This window comes from Chinchilla lanigera, unplaced genomic scaffold, assembly GCF_000276665.1.
Source record: "Chinchilla lanigera isolate Chin_1 unplaced genomic scaffold, ChiLan1.0 scaffold00005, whole genome shotgun sequence".
NCBI classification, from domain to species: Eukaryota; Metazoa; Chordata; class Mammalia; order Rodentia; family Chinchillidae; genus Chinchilla; species Chinchilla lanigera.
Genome location: NW_004955406.1, coordinates 41953773 through 41971503, shown reverse-complemented (window position 1 = coordinate 41971503; position 17731 = coordinate 41953773). Strand labels below are relative to the sequence as shown.

General features: G+C 41.9%; 1 protein-coding gene across 1 annotated transcript in view; it reads right to left on the bottom strand.

Moving 5' to 3' along the window:
* The window catches only part of Srgap2 (SLIT-ROBO Rho GTPase activating protein 2), a 249497-nt gene that overhangs the window by 79228 nt on the left and 152538 nt on the right, over nucleotides 1–17731 (bottom strand). The window contains exon 5 of the mRNA XM_005375386.2: nucleotides 3109–3171. Coding sequence (XP_005375443.1) covers nucleotides 3109–3171 — 63 coding nt within the window. The remainder of the gene's footprint in view (nucleotides 1–3108; nucleotides 3172–17731) is intronic.

The window sequence follows — 17731 nt, the reverse complement described above, 5'->3', positions numbered from 1 at the left end:
CCTCCAAAAGAAGTATTCATGGACATTAAGGGGGAGGTGTAAAGTAAGAAAGATATTGAAAATATGGTGAGTTTTTGTGTGTGGGCGTGTGGGGTTTTTTTGTTTGTTTGTTTTCTCCTTTTTGTGGTGGTGCTAATGGGGATCAAACCCAGAGCCTGTAGGCAGGGCTCTACCACTAAGCTACATAAGCTTTTTTTTTTTAAATGCTAGCAAAGTTTTACTAAAAGTAGGAAAAGAAACAGGCTCTACAGAGTGAGTTTGGGCCAAGCAAATGTAGGAAAAGAGGTAGATCCTACAAGGTGAAGATCAAGCATCCATGCAAGAGAACACAGGGGCCCTTTTTATTTTTTTGACAGTCTCACAAAGCTGCCCAGGTTGGCCTTAAATTTGTGATTCTCCTGCCTTAGCTTTCCCAATGGCTAGGATTATAGGTATGCACCAGCACATTGGTGGTGGGCTTCTTATAGCCTTGAGTTTCTTTTCCTAGTGTCCACAGATAAATTCTATTTCCTAAAGGGTCACTGAAAGAAGAGGCCCTTCCCTGCTTTCCTAAAAATCAAGGGGGAAGATCCTTATAAGAAACTCCCTTATTCTCTTCCCAACTTCCCTGAGAAAGTGTACAGCAAGCAGCTTCCCAAGGCCAGCAGAGGGAAGTCCCAACTTCCTACATGATGAAATCACTACCCCATGCAATGTGACAGTCATCTTGTTAAGACTTTCCAATTTCAGCACTGAAAGTCTCATGTCCCAAGAAACTCTTCAGTCCTGGGCTACCCAGGGACAGTCAGTCACTCTAATTCTGTAAAGTCTTTATTTGTAGTCAAGCTAATTTCACCCTTCAGAAGAAAGAACAATTAATCCTACTCTCTAAACTTTCTAATGTCCTACAGAATCTGAAAACTCAGTTCATCCGTAACAATAGCCTGATATTTCAGGAAGTATGACTGCCCCAGTCATCCTTGCCCCAGGATACAGAAAGAGTAGCACATGGAAAGGATGGGATATGACAGTCAAGGAGGCTGGGGAACCCTCAAGTTTATACAGCTAGTAGTTAACACAGGGTAGAATCTAGGTTGCTTAATTAAGGAGACTTTGGTCACTACATACATTGTTGTTGTCAGGGACTGTCCTGTACGTTGTAGGGTTTTAACAGCATTCTTGGCCTCTACTCATTAGAGCGTAACAATCTCTTCCACTCCTCCAACTGTGACTACTAAAAATGTCTAAAGACACTGCCAAATGTCCCTTTGGGGCAAAAAAAGTCATCCTGTACGAGAGTCACTGTGTCAGAATGTTCTGCCTTCTCTGGAACTTTCTGGTGTCCTCCACTATTCTCCTCTTCCCATCACCTACTAGAGAAAAATATCAAATTTTTATTTATGCCTTGGACAAATTATAAGAGCATGTACCAACTCACTTCTTGGCAGGCAACACCACACCCAGGCAATTCTCAGACTTTATACTCTGTACTGGCGGTGGCCGCCTAGTGGCCAAAAAAGCAGCTGGATGGCTGAAGACTGCAGCTGGAGGTACCACTGGGCTGTGCTCAGACCACAGCATAAGTGCCAGGTGTTCTTCCCCACTCCAGCACAGCTTGCACCCTTTCACTGACTTTTTAAATCATAGCTCATAAAGAGATCTAGGACTTGGGTCAAAGCTAGCAGATCCTCAGACACCATTCTTCCTCTGTTGTCCTGAGTCCCACTGCAGAACCAGCATGCTGGATTTGAGTTGGTTTGGAGTTTGCCAGTTATCCAACCTGATTCTTCCCAGAAACGGCTACAAATAGCAGAGGCCCAAGATGCTTACAGAAAAATAAAAGGACTCCTATAATAACATATGTCATTTATATCTTAGTGAATTCTCTGTCAGAAGAAAGAAGTAATAACTCTTCTTGCCTAGAAGATGCTCTAAAAATAAAGGAATAAGCATCGAAAAGACAGTTCATCCAGTTTGCAAATGGTTTATATCAATTTGCTTCTATTTTTAGAAAGCCTTTACTTGAAAGAAATGAAAACTGAGAGCCGAACCTAAGGGTACCATCTATCTACTTGGCTTCAGAGCAGAAGAGTCACACAATAGAAATTTAAAACAAATCAAGAATCACTGCAGAAAAGTAAAATGATGCCCTGCTTAGCTGCTAACAGTTGTCATAACAAAATGGTCACACCTAGGCTTGTGGATTAAGAACATGAACTCTCTAATCTCAAAGGCCTCAGACGCACACAGCACTGCCCACTCTTCCTTAAAGTGCAGGAAGAAAGGAGGGAAGGAGGAGGAGAAGGGTGAAACAAGAAAACCAAAAATCCAATTTACTTCTAAATAGGATGGGGCAACCCTAGAAAATGACTTATAGGGCTGACACAGCACAGCAGGGGAAGAGATCTCCAAAAGACGTTAGCTGTACAAATGAAAGGTTCTCTGCATGACAACAGAAATTTCCTTTGTGTATATGTGTGTGCATTTGTTTTCATCACACCAACAAAACATGGCTAGAGGAAAACACTGGCATGTCTCAGCGTATGAAAGGCCATACACCAGCCACAGGTAACATGGGCCCAAAGCACCAGTCATTTCAGAATGGACTGTGTTCTCCTTCCTCTCCAGGGCCACCACCTGCCTCTTCACTGAGGTTTTCACTCCAGGAAGCTAGTCCAAAGTTCTCTCTACCTGAACTGGTCCCTCAAATTAGGACACTTAGAAATCTGTTTCCCTCTTAAACCAAGATCAATCCAAGATCTGAAGCAAGACTTGGACCATAAATTCTTTCCAACAGGCACATATTAATGGTGCAACACTGTTCCATGCCATTGTTTGGGGTCCCTGGTTTCTTACTAATGGTGTCAGATGTTCTGGTGACCTAGGTCGTGGCTGGTCTCTTGGGATAATCCCCCAAATGAGGCCAGGGTGAGCTTGGACACTATTTTGAGAAAGTATTTCTTGGCTTATTCCATTTTGAAAAAAGAGATGGGTGGGGTCACCCCCACTGGGGAACATGCACTGTCCACAACCACAGCTCAGTTCTGTTACCAATGTGACTATGGCTACAAGCTGACAAATGCTGCTTCCTCCTACTTGTTAAACAGCCACACAACCCATCTTATTTACCGAGTAGAGCTCATTCAGGACCTTCATCAAATCATCTTGGAGCTGCTGGCCGACTTCTTTACTCTGCAAAGAAAGAGGAAGGAAGGTTAATTGGGAAACAGAAGAAGGGAGGAGGGGGCCACAAAGGCAAAAGCAGCACTGGCTCTACAAATAACACAGATTCAATTAAAGCCCATTATTTAACCCAGCAAATCAGATAACCACTCAGATCAGACCCAATTATGGTCACATTACTCAAAGAGTTTTAATAAAATGAAATGTGTCCTTTCTATAGCCTAGCAAAGGCAATTGTGTGGAGGGAAATGGGTTATAGGCTTGATTTTTCAATTGGTCCCCAAAGAGCAGGTCTGAAAGCCACATCCTACATAGCAACTGTTGTTAGGTGGAATATGTGTTCTCAGATACTTGTAGGCAAACATTCCAGAGGATTACAAAAGAAAGGAAGACGTGTAAGAGGACGAGCTAGGAAAAAGTATATACACAACAAGTAAGAGAGGTCAAGGACTTCAAAGTCCCTAACTAAAGAGAACTCCAAGCAGGAAGGTGTTTGCTTGCTTTATTTCTACCCTACACTCCCAAAACAGTGATTCCTTAGTAATGGATGCTTGCAAGATTAGCTAATGTTACTTGATTCTGATATGTTAAGGGGTCTCCAGCTGGTAAATCCTGAGCAGTGTTAGCTCTCAGATTCTTTGCTACTGTCACCCAAGGCCAGTATCTAACCACAGAGAACAGGAGAAACACAGAAAATGAGGAAGAAGGAAATAGTCATGCCTGCTACAGGGAATATTATGCCAAGTCCAAGAGAGCAGGGGATAAAACTGATTGGCACCACTGGACTATTGTGGGGTGAAGACCTCATTTTATCTTCTGCCAGCTCCTTCTAGTTCTTTACTACTAAAAATTCAAACACCAACAACACCCTTCTAATAGAAGGTACAATACTGCCCGGGCAGTGCTCAGCTCCCAGGCAAGAAAAGAGGCGGTCTTTCATTCAGAAACAATCATTTCAGGTCTTATTTTTTTTTTCAAGATGCATGCATCTTTACTTTAAAAACACTTTTTCTTTCAATAGTAATATATATTAAAATAAGGAAACTATAGAAACTTCAAAAGAGAAAACAAAATAATCCTTAAATATCTACCAATAAGAAAACATCACCTTGTTATATATTTTTCTAATTTTCCCTCTTTCATTCTTATTTCTGCAAAGTTAGGATTGCATTATAAACTGTTTGGAAATTTAATTTCTTTAACTGTCTCTTTTGCATACATTTCCCCATGTATTATTCCTCTATAACATTTTAGTACGATATATTGCTGTAGCTCCTATTCTGGAGAGTTACTTTGCTTGAAGAGTTTTGTGATTTTTTAAAAATTATGTGTATTAAATTACACATAATCTATGCACAAACCTTTCATTACTTTCTATTAGAAATAACACTGCTGGGTCAATGTGAATTCATTTACACCATTAAATTGCCTTTAAGAAAAACTGTGCTAATTAAAAATATTGCCAGAGGCATGTAAGAATGCTAATTTCACTTTTCTGTCTTGACAATTTGATGTGATATCCTATTGTAATTTGCAGTCCTTTGGTTCTAGTAAACTTGAGCATTTAAAAAAACTGTTTATTAGATATCTTTTTTATAGTTTGCCATTTCTCTATTAAGAAATTCTCTGATCAGTTTTTCTACTAAAGTATTCATTGTAGACTATAACAGAGGTGTGACTTCCATCATGAACAGTCATGAAGTTTTGTGCCTGATGGTGGGGAGAGGGATGGAAAGAATCCCAAATCAGCAATCACAGGTGTTTCCTTCTACTCCCAGATCTTCTGCACTTGCTACAATCTTTCTGGGTCTCTGTTTTCCCTTCCACAACGTTAAAGGGTTCAACTCAAACATCCCTAATGTCTTCTCAATCTCTGCCACTCTGATTCCACAAGCTCTTTTGACTGGCTCCTAGGGTTCATATCAGATTCTAATAGGACCCCCTGCAAGTGTACGGCTAGGTGGCTGGCTTCACACCACACCATCAGTGGTAATCAGCAAGTTCTCAGGGCCCTGATGTTCTACGAACTGGAGGGCTTCAGGGGCAACTAGCAAGTTCTGTCAACTGATGACCTCAACCACTGGACGAGAAGCCATGAGAGAGAATGCCTGCCTTTCATCTACAACTTCGCACCCCATCCCACATGAGCAAAGCTGAGCTTCACCGAAGCAGCAGAGGCTCAAGGAGGTGAAGTTGGGAGAAATGACTCATTACTAGCCTCAGCATCAAGAGGGTCAGGAAGTGACTACGAGTATCACTTCTACCACCCTGCCCTCCTGCCTCCAGGCCAGCTTCCCAGGTTAAAGGAGAAAGCTCGTGATCCCCCATGCAGGAGAACAGGAGAATGAGGAGGCAGGGGAAGGCCTAACCAATAAAATAGCAATTAGGCCAGGCAGATGTTTCCTTTCCTGTACTGATTAGTTGGGAGGACTACTCAACTGCGAGCCTTGTTTATTTGAACAGGCTACTGAAGCGATCTGACTTACCACTTCCCTCTGGCAGAGGGCTGGGCTGGGAACACAGGTGTAGCTAGCTCTGTTAACATGCACAATATGACCCCAGCAATCAGGAGCAATTTGGACCCACTGCAAGAGACAGGAAGTAGCCAGGGTCCCTCCTTTTGCAGATGATAAAAGGCTACCCTTTCTCTATTTGGGAAACTTTAACTGTGTGCCTTCAGGGGAAAGCGCAGCCCAAGAAGGGCTTCTGTGCTGGCCACTGTGGAGGGAGTGATGGCGCTGGAAGCTGCACAGAGCCCCACCCCAAGACAAGGAGCACATTTATTCCTGGGAACAACAAAACCTGATGAGGCTGAGCACAGGACAATGAAGGCTGTAGAGCCGTTCCACTCCCTATAGAGAAGCTAGGGGGTTTTAGGCAGGGAAGAAAAAGAATTTACAGTGCAGCCTTTGTGAACCAATATACAGCCTGCATCTCTTTCCTTTAAAATTTCTTGGAAGAGAATGAGTCATCTAAACATTGCAGGAAACCAAAAGAAGTTGGGGGAAAAATTACTTTGAGCAGTTTCTCTCTTAAATGTTTTGCATAGTAATCTTTGCCTGGAAAAAAAAAAATTGCCTAAATTTAGAATAGAGATGTGGCACACTTAACAATGCTGGTTGGACAGAATAGGAAGTGTGATGATGTGCTCAGGCCTGTTACCACAACTGTTTGGCAGCACTGTGCTTCACGGACTCCCCACCTTGCCTGCTTCGAAGGCCAGGGTGGGAATGGGTGGAAGACAATGAGATCGCAACAGTTCCTGCCAGCTGCACTAACAAAATGGGTAAGGAATCTTCCCTTTCTGACAGATAACAGAACTGGACAACAAAACCTAAACGCACAGATGCATCTCCCCAAGAGCATCATGTTTCAAGGTCACCTTGCTCACAGAAGGTACAGCAGTTGAACACTGGTCACACATCTTTAAAAATCAATACACTTCCTGGGCTTCAGTGTGTTTGTCTACAGCGTTTCCAAAAAACGTCAATTATGAAAGGGCTTTAAAGCGAGTCTTCATCAGTGAGATTACCTATTACTCAGTTCTCTAGTTATTCCAATCAGCAAAGTGTATTTTAAAGAAGGGGTGGGCAGAGGCTGGTTTTTTGGTTTTTTTTTTAAATTGGCTGTCTCTATATGATAATGCTGTATTATGTGACAGGCACAAAATTACCCCCTATTTCTATAGAAGAAGAAAGAAAAGAGGAAGGCATGCCTCTGCCATGTGGTGAGAGCTAATTTCAGCATGGTCCCAAGGCTGAGGCTGTCAGCAGGTAGAAACAGTAGGGTCATTTAGCTCTGGCCTGATTAGCCTGTGTCAGCAGTTTTCCAAAAAAGAATCCAATTTTCAAGGGCACAGATCTCCTCCACCAGTGCTAACATTCCCCCCACCCCACCCCAAAGGCACTTCAGAGGCCAACTGTTAAAAAAAAAGTTAAAAAACCAAATTTACACTTACAGATTTCAGAGGACAGAGATATGAACTGTCTATTAAGCTCTCGCAGCAGAAGTGCAACTAGACACAGGGTAAGGGTTTCAGGGCACTGGCTCACCACTTCAAAGAGGCTAAGTTTCTTGAGCTGGTGCTTTGTCCAAAATGCTTTTGATAGGAAAAACAGGTAAGGCTACAGGAAGAGGGTGGTGGGTAGCAGGGCCAATGCAAAGCCCTGAATCCAGCTTCTCCTCCACTCAACTCAGCCCACCAAAACAGTGCTTCAGGGTGATGATCCCAGCAGGTCGGAGCTCTGGAATGACCTCGAGACTTCCCCTCCACCATACTCCTTGCATACCTATGAAAAAGGTTTTTTCTACACCCCACTCACTTGCTGGAAAGGACAGCAATGATGGCTCTGGGAAGGCTGAGCTCCAGTTAGGACCTTATATTCTAGGGAGACCAAGGTCACACCACATTATAAATACAGGGACTAGGGCTGTACTTCATGGCAAAGTGCTTGCCTACCATGTAGAAGGCCCTGGATCTGACCCTCAGAACCACAAAATAACAACACGCTATGTGCAAAACTTCTATAGAGAGGCAGGCTGGAAGCAACCATTCGAGGGACACTGGAGGTACTTGTACCTTCTAAAGATGGGTACACAGGAGTATCTATCCATTTACAGTTTACCATATACGTACATCTACAATAACAGTACTTATTCCAGTCCATTCTCATATTTCCTATTCTTTTCTCTCCTGCTTTTTTATGTTGGTTACCTTGTTAAATTAATTTTTTTTATTTTTAAACCAATAATGAATTATATGTTTTAAAGGGCTCAGTACATACCAAAGATTGTAACTGTGGACTTAATGAAGAAAATAGTGGTTTAAGGACTGGCGCCCACTAATGAAGGAATTATAAATAACTTGCTTGCCCTCTTGGAGATGGCTGATTAGATGGTTCAAAGTAGGCTCAATGGATCCTGGTAAGCAGGGAAATGGCTATATTTTGGGATGTGAGTAATAAAAAGTTCATCGCAAATATAGCACATCTATTATGTGTCAGGCACTTGTGGTTTGACTATAAAATAGTTTAAAAGTTTATAATCTGCTGCAAAAGAGAAACATTAATCTGATGTCTGAGCCTATCAGAATATAATTCTTTCTATCTCAAACGCATTACTTGACATGGAATTAAGTTAGTTTTCAAGTTCAGGTTCAATTTTTTTCCTATCTCACCTAAGAATTCCCTGCCCAGCATGGTGCATGACTTTCCAAATACTCAGGAGGCTGAGGCAAGAAGCGGATTACTGTAAGTTTGAGGTCAGCCTGGGCTATCAAGTGAGTTCAAAGTCAGCCTGAAATACATAGTGAGACTTTGTCTCAAAAAACAAACCCCAAAACAACAATAATAAAAAGGTTTCCTGGAGCTGGGGATTTAGCTCAATGGCAAAAGTGCCTGCTTGGCAAGCTCAAAGTTGTGAGTTCGATTCCTGGTACCGGAAGAAAAACAAAAACAAAAACAAAAAAATAAAAATAAAAAGGTTTCCTAATGCCAGGGCAAGTTACATGATGAACCCAACTGCCGGAAGCAGAAATCTGATTTCAAGAAATCCAGCAATGATTACTTAGTAACCCCTTTTATTAAAATTTGCCTTTCTAAGTTACAAACATATTTTTCAGGTCATAATGATACTGCCTTAGTATAAGTGAGTCCCAAATCAGTCACATTCCATTTTTAAAGAATCCCTTGAGTTTACAAGCAGCATAAAAACTAATCTCACCAGTAGCTCCTTCACTCAGAAGTTAATGGGTATTAAACTCTCAGGGATAAAAGTCAAATTTTATAAGACATGTCAGAAACCTGATACAATCTAAGACCGAGTACTTGTTTTAAAATTCATGTGCTTCCATTAGATTTCTATTGAATTATCTAAAGAATCTCGTATTTAGAAAAGAAATCCCAAAACTACTGAAATAGGAAACCATCTATAGCTAATGGAAGAGGCAGAATATAAGGTTTTAAGCATCCTTCTATCTTCCATGGTGTCCAGCCTACTGCTTTGTGCACAGCAGCCATAAAACAACACTTATTGGGGGTCTGGGGATATGGCTTGGGATAAAGCACCTGCCTGATTTGTGAAACCCTGGGTTCGATCCCCAGCACTGCAAAATCCTCATCAGTTGAATTAATTACATCAAAGTTTATGGTAGACTTAAACACTATTTTCACTCAAGGACAAGAAGAAAACAATACAAATGGGTGTGGTGGTGCCAGCCTATAAGCCCAGCTCTCAGAAGGCTGAGGCAGAGAAGATGACCATGCGTTCAAGGCCAGCCTGGGCAACATGCTGAGTTCAAGACCAGCCTATACTACATAATGAGACCCTGTTTCAAAAAGCAAACAAGACAAAACAAAAATCAAAAGAACAAAGCAATAAAAATTTCATTTTTTTCATGCAGATTGCTGATAGAGCACCAAAAAAGGCACCCACAGGAATTTCCTCTGGTTATAGTTCACTGATGAGCCCAAGGTTGAAATGACCTTCCAAGGTCACACAGCTATTGCACCCATCAAGGGTGATGTACACTATTAGAAAAAGGTGAAGTACCCAGGTCCGGAGTAGGAATGGGCCTGCTTCTACCCACCACATGTGCTGCTTCAGCTTCCATAGCTGTAAACTAGGATAATAATAATCCTGAGCTGAGAACGTAGCTCAGTGGTGGGATACTGGCCGAGTGTACACAAAGTCCTGGATTAGAGCCCCAGCACACATACCCCAATTCTATTGTAGGATAAATCCTAATATAGATCAATTGATGTAAAGAGCTTAAAACAGAATCTAGTACCCAATATGTTGAACAACTGTTTACTAATACATAAATAGAATTCAGCCCTTTCGACACCCATTTGAGGGCTCTTTTCACCAAACTACGCCCCCTTTTTGTGTACTCTGCCCATGCTAACAACAATGACATGTGGGGCTTGGGAAGGCCCATAGAAGACAATTCCTCCCGTGAGGGCTCTATGGATCCACAGGGAAGACAGTTCTTCTTTCTGAAGCCTGCTGCTAGACAATCTATTTTCCTGCCCAGTTTCCATAAGAACAAAAGTAACTATGACTTTTCTTTCTCTTTTTCTTTTCTTTTTTTGGTAGTACTGAGAATTGAACCCAGGGCCTTCACATTAAGCTATACCTCCAGCCTTTTTTATTGTTTATCTGGCAATGAGGTCTCCCTAAACTGCTGCGCTGCTCAAACTGGACTTGTACTTTCAATGCTCCTGCACCAGCCTCTTAGGGTGTTGGGGATTACAACTGTGTGCCACTAAGCCCAAGGACAATGACTCTTTAAAAAGTATGCGGCTTTCCTGAGGAAAGAAAATGAACAAAATGTGCAAAGGTAGCACCACCCTACTGCCTAGGTCAGAAATATCAAGCCTGCCCATCGCTAAGTATTGGTTTAATGAAATCCGGAACCTCTCTCCTCAGGGGCACTTGCTTCTGAAAGCTATTTCCTTAAGGCTTTTCCAGAAGTTCTGGAACATGTAAGCAGTCACACATGATAACCCACAGCAGTGCTGGTGGCCCAGGGGAAAATTCATTCTTTGGCATAACATGAATTCTGTGAATTAAGCTCCTACCCGCACTGCACACTCACTATGCTCTGTTACAGTTGACCAAAGCCTCCTGTTGGGGAAACACATAATCCGGACAAGACTGAGTCCCAAAAGACTGGGACAGTGAGGGAATGGGGGAAAAGAAGAGACTGAAGACCCTCTGCTCCCCTAAGACCTCTGCCAGCAGTTGGAACACTCCTTCATGGTTGTTCCAGTCTCTTAAAATGACCTATTCTAATACTAAAAAAAGCTCAAAACAGCATCCCTTAAAGTGAGAGAGAATATCATGTCTGAGCCTGCCTGCCCATCTTCTTTCCTCCCTCCCCTCCTCCCCTCCTTCTTCCCTCCCTCCCTTCCTTCCTCCCTTCTTTCCTTCCTCCCTTCCTTCCTTCTTTCCTTCCTTCCTTCCTTCCTGAAAGCTATTTCCTTAAGGCTTTTCCAGAAGTTCTGGAACATGTAAGCAGTCACACATGATAACCCACAGCAATGCTGGTGGCCCAGGGGAAAATCCATTCTTTGGCATAACATGAATTCTGTGAATTAAGCTCCTTCTTTGCTTCTTTCCTTCTTTCCTTCTTTCTTTCCTTCCTTCCCTCCTTTCCTTCCTTCCTTCCTTCCTTCCTTCCTTCCTTCCTTCCTTCCTTCCTTTTTGTGGTACTTGGGACTGAACCTGGGGTCTTCACACTATGCTACAACCTCAGCCCCTATAAAAAAACTTTTTTTTAAATATTGAGACAAGGTCTCATTCAATCACTTGAAATTGCCCAGGCTGCACTGGAACCTATTATCCTCCTGCCTCAGCCTCCCAGAGCGCTGGAATGATAGGCATGTACCACCACAGTAGACTGCCTTCATTTCTTAAACTACCACTGTGATTCTTTTCCTGGCAAATTTCCATCATTTCCTCTCCTAGATAATGACCTGGGAGGTGGGGTGTTCAGATCCTAATCTCTAACGCCAGAAGCATTTCTTGAAGTCATTTTAAAGATGAGTAACTGCCCTGTTTCCTAGGCAGCACACTAAAGGCATAGAAATGTTATCTAGTTGACTATGAACACCCTTGGGTAGACTGAGACACAAGAGACAAAAAAACACAAAGCAAATAGGCAACATGAGCGCAGATCTCTCTCAGCATCCATAAAATGAACTCAAGAAGAAAAGCAATCAATGGCTTGGAAACAGGCAAGATGGAGAGGAAAAAGAGCTAAAATCGAAGGTGCTACCAAGCACGTGCCCTCCATAACAAGGAATCCCAGGAGCTGGGGGTAAAAGCACCTGTGTGACTACCAGATGGCTCCACCAGGAGGATGCTGGGAAAACAGGAGTTAACAGAGCTCATCTGCAAGTTGGCACATCAAATATTGAGAGGTAGCAGAAGACTCGTAGGAAGTAAAGCAGTCAGCTGCACCTCTACAGGAAATGCCTGGGGCACCAGGAAAATTGCTGATTAAATGAGAAAGAGGAACCTGCAGCAAAGCCAATTTTTCAGGTATCTGTGTAGCCTCAGAGCTCTTGGAGTAGCCTTACAATCCTACCATCAAGAGGGGAAGAGGTTCCAGGAGGTTTAATTATGAAGACAGCATTTTCCTCACACCAGGCCAGGCTTAGACCTTAAGAAGAACATAAAGCTAAGTCTGGAAGGCTGGGCAGAATCTTTCCTTGGCAGAGAATTAGAATGCATTTCCTTGGGACTGTGATGGAACTCTGAGCCTGGGCTGGCTTTGTCCATCTACAGTGGTGGTTTACAGGACACTAATCACATGTGCAGCCATTATGGCTCACATACACTTTTCCGAAATCTGTACTCTTAGAGGAGGGCACCTTCTCTCTTGCCAGTACCTCACTCCTACTGAAAAATCACTGAATTTTTAGAAGAATGTTCAGAGTTGGAACTGGCATTTCCAACCTGCAGCTCTAATTTCTCACCAAACCTCTTCAATTTGCCCTCACCAGTTCAGGCTTAGACTTTATAAATGTTCCATGTCCACTTAAAAAGAAGTATATCCACCTGCAATGGTCAGACACAGTCCCCATATAAGTCATTGAAATCAAGTTTGTTTTTCAAATCTGTATTTTACTACACCACAGTTAAGACACAGGATCACCCACCCAAACAACAGAAACACAGACAAAAAGCAAAACCTCTCTTATTCCACCCCTTTTATAGTCAAGCCCTGGAAACACTGTGGGAGGCACAGCAAGTGGCAGGCACAATCAGAAAATGTGTCCATAATGGAAGACCCTTCTCCAAACTTCATGTTCATCCCTGATGCCATGCACCTTCATTCTCTGCTGAGGGCACACACTGCATTCTGGTTAGCATGGTCCTATGGTCTATGAAAGCTATTGGGTATTACACTCATGGCAGGGGTCACACTCTGGCTTCTGAGTATTGCAGTCCTGAGAAAGGTCCTACTGAGGATTCTCACCACAGTCCTGGGGGATTACTCTAGAGATGTGAGTCCTTGGGGAGCACCCAGAGGATTCTGAGTTCTGTAGTGGGAGAGGGCATTCCAGGGCTTCTGTTACTCTACAGTTCCTCAATACCTTTAAACCCATTTCACCACCTGGACAGATTCCACTATTTTTATGTACACTTAAAACCCCAGAAGAGATTATAACTGTTTATTAACAGCAAGTATTTACTTACTCCTTGATACTATCCTTGGACAGTTTTTAAAAAATTTTTGATGAAGTTCAATATATCTGCTTTGTCTTTAGTTGCTTTGCTTTGGTATCATATCTTAGAAACCACCACCTAATTCAAGATCACAAAGACAGTTTTTAAAGTTTTAAGCTCTTACATTTATATCTTTGATCCATTTTTGAGTCGATTCTTTATTTCCAGTTTTTTTATTATTTAATGTCTTAGATATATAAACCATAGTCAAAGATTATGTTTAATAATGCCACTACCTGTATATCCTATGGGCCTATTGTTTCTCTTAGTTTCTGGTTACAGATCTGATTTCTACATATGTCCAATTATTTATAATTGAGTGTCAAAAAATGTTTATGAAAAAAATGCTGAGACTCATTAGACCTAGAATGATGGCATTTTCCTATAGAGAGGCTAGATAATTGCTTATATCCCCTGAGTATCCTAGATCACCTTAATCCAATTAGAGATTAAGATGATTTGAAGCTAGGCTTCCTTCTCTGTGACATTACTGAAGCCTATTTATGGTTTACAATTACTTCTATGTTGTACTCCCTTGCTGTCCCAAAGAGTAGAGACTTTTAATCAAGCCTCCAGCCTCCCCTTGCTTGGCTTTGAATGCCAAGACTTACAAAGTTTATTAAAAGCACTGCTCAGCTTCTTGCCCCTCAGTTATCTTTTCCAGAATGGCAGGTGGCTCGTGGGAGAAGCACCCCCAAAGAAGCATAAAGCTTAGTCTGAATTACCTAAATTGCCATTTCTATGAGTACAACTCTAAGTTTAAATCTTGAACAAAGAGATTACTTTATGTTTGTAGTCTTTACCAGGTCTAGTGCAATTCTAGATACCTAGACTAAGCACTAAAAAGTGCTTTGCATGGAAGAGTGACTAGATACTGGTGATAATGAAGGCTTGCTTGTCTAAAGTTGTTCATTTCTGAAGATACAGAAACCAAAACATTCTGGTAATACAAGAATGAGACAAGCTTAAAGCTTGAAATATGGTTCCTCACTATTTGCTTAGGAACTTTTAAAAAAACACAACTATCAAACAGAAGGGTACTAAATCTACCTCAGTAATAAGGGCTTCTCTGAAATTAACTGATTGTGAATCCAGATTCAAATCTGCTTCATTAGTAACTCAGAGTTCACCAAAAAGAGCAACTAAACAAGAAGTTCTAAAAATGTACACATAAGCCAGGGATGATAGCACACACCTGTAATGCCAGCACTTAGGAGGCTGAGGCAGAAGGATTGCTGTGAGTTCATGGCCAGCCTGAACTACATAGCAAAACCCTGCCTCTCAAAACAAAACAAAACACAAAAAACCAGGTAAATGTCTTATATGGGAACATTTGAGATCCAAGGAGGGTTCAAGCATCCATTTCCTGGGCATTTGTGAACATGTTAGCTTCATCCAACAGTTCAAATTCTGTAACAGCACACTGGCCTTTTCTAGTGATGCTGGCACAGAAAAACAAAAAAGTGATCTCTGCCTTCTAATTCTCTAATAAAGAGCCATATGCTGCTGATTTTCTCTGCCACGATACATATGATACCTGTCTCCGTTATTCTTCATGTCACTGCTACCACACCGCTGTCCCTGGATCAGAAGACTAGTCTTTCTGAAATGGCAGCACTAAGTCTCCCGTGGCTCCCCACTGCTCTCAGAATAAAGTTCCAACTCCTTAGTCCCACATTCAGGTTTCTTTGTAGCACTGTGCAGCTACTCTCTTTGTCAGCACTCTGATTGGCCCTGTTTCACTCGCTCGGAAAAGGAGTTCTGTTCTTTCCATGTGGGATGTCCCTCCACTCCAGTTTGCTCTCCTAACTCATGAACTAGTCAGTTTTCCCTCTCTAATTACTAAAATCCTTTTCATTCACTAAAAACCCAGCTCAAAGTTCACCTCTTTCCTTGCTGCATATACTTAATATTGTGCCTTACACAGAGTAAATCTTCAAAATATGTTATTATAAAAAAAGAAAGTAAAGTTGAGGGTGTAGCTCAGTGGTATCGAGCTTGCCTAGCAGGATCCAGGCCTTGGGTTCAATTCGTAGTACCATCACCACCACCACTACCACCACTGCCAAGAAAAAGCATACAGAGGGGAGAAGATACAAAATTTAATCAAGGGTGCTATGGAAATTGCATATCCATTAGAAAAAAATTAAACACACACCCACTTCATACTATATATGAAAACTGATTTCATGGAGATAGCTTAAGGACTATAACATAAAAGACAAAACTATAAAAACATTTAGAAGATAACACAGTGGAATAGTGGAATATTCTCAAACCTTAGGGTATGAAAGATATTTCTGTTTGTTTTTGAGATGGTGTCTCATTATTTTGCCTAAACTGGGCTTGAACTCATGATCCTCCTGCCTTAGTCTTGTAAGAAGCTGAGATTACACGTATGCAGCACTGTCTTGGTTACTTTTCTCTTGTTGCTGGGACAAAATACCTGATGCCCAAAATTAAGGAAGGAAAGGTTTATTTTGCTTACAGTTTGTGGAGGTTTCAGTCCGTACTTGGCAGATTATAAAGCAGATTACCATTTTGGTGGCACATTGCTGAGGGATACAGCTCAGGTCGGGAGAACACAGCAAAGCAACAAAACAAAAGCCAGGAATGGCCCCAAGCAGCCTCTTGCTCTCCCTTACATATGCAAACTATCCACCCCAGGGTCCACCCCAGGGCAGGTGCAGCTCTCACACCCATAATCAAACTCTAAAAGCCTGCCCCATGGCCGCATGAGGCTTTGGGGGGACACACAGACACAAATCATAACAAGCACCATGCCTACTTTGGCAGAAAAAGAACCAATCATAAAGGAAAATGGATACAACGTTAAAATTATTAACACTTATTGACCACAAGAAAATATGTGAGGTTAAAAAAAAAGGCAAGACACAGTATAGGAGAATATGTCTACTCCTACAATCCATAAAATGCTAATAACATTCAGAGTAGATTCTTCCCAAAATAATGTATTCAAATGGTCAATAACATTAAGAAAAAGGCTCTGAAGCTCATTTGTAATCAGTTGATTACAAACTGAAGGTATGCATGGTGGTGCATGCCTGTAATCCCAGACAGAAGTGGGGAGGCTGAGGCAGAAGGATCACTGTGAGTTCAAGGCCAGCCTGAACTACACGCCAAGACCCTGTCTCAAAAAAACAAAAAAAGAGAGGAAAAGAAAAAGCCTACCTTTTGGCCTGGCAATTCTTCTAGGTATGTATCTTAGAAATCTGAGCACATGGATTCCAGCATACAGATATAAGAATGTTCATGCTGGTTGTAAGCTGGAAACAGCCCAAATGTTCATTGATAACATGGATAAATAAACTGTAGTATAATCAAAAACAGAACTCAATCACTATGAAAATAAACAAGGCACAGCTTTATGCAAGAGCATGGATAAATCTTACAAATCATGACCCATGAAAGAAACGAGACACAAAGGACTACATACAGTATGATCCCACTCAGCAAATGTGATGTTGTGATATACTAAGGAATATGCATTTTGGTCTCCAGCCAGCATTCCTGGTGCATAGCTCCTAAAACCTTTGTAATTTCCTAAGTAATATTATCGATAAAGGTGTTGGGACCATCTTCTGTTATTCACAGCAAGCCTTTTTCAACCACACCTGAGTTTGTTAATAAGGTGACCTTTGCAAGGCCCTTAAGGACTGTGTGTGTGTGTGTGTGTGTGTGTGTGTGTGTGTGTGTGTGTGTGTGTGTGTGTGACCAGTTGCCAGGGAAACCAGTCATATGATTAGAGGGCTGGAAATTTCAGCTTCATCTCTCAACCTCTAGAGAGGGGCGAGAGAGGTGAGAGGCTGAAGGCTGAGTTGATCACAGATGACCAATGACTTAATCAATCATGTCTACGTAACAAAGCCTCCATAAAAACTCAAAAGGATTGGCTTCAGTGAGCCTCCTGGCTGGAGAATACACAGGTGTGGAGGGAGGGTACACCTGGGGGCATTGAAGCTCTGTGCCCTCTACCCTGCCCTATACACTGTCTTATCTAGCTGCTCCCAAATGGCACCCTTTTAAAATTAACTGATAATCTAGTAAGTAAATTGTTTTTCATATTCCATGAGCTATTGTAGCCAATGATCAAACCTGGTGCTTGCGGGGGATCAGACACTTCTGATTTATAACCAGTCCAAGAGAATCACATGTGTCAAACTGGACTTTTAATTAGTATTGAATTGGGGACAGTCTGGTGGGATTCGGCCCTTAAACTGTAGGGTCTATGTAACTACAGGTAGACAATGTCAGAACTGAGTTCCAGAATACCCAGTTGGTGCCCATTGAGAAACAGAGAATTGCTTGGTGG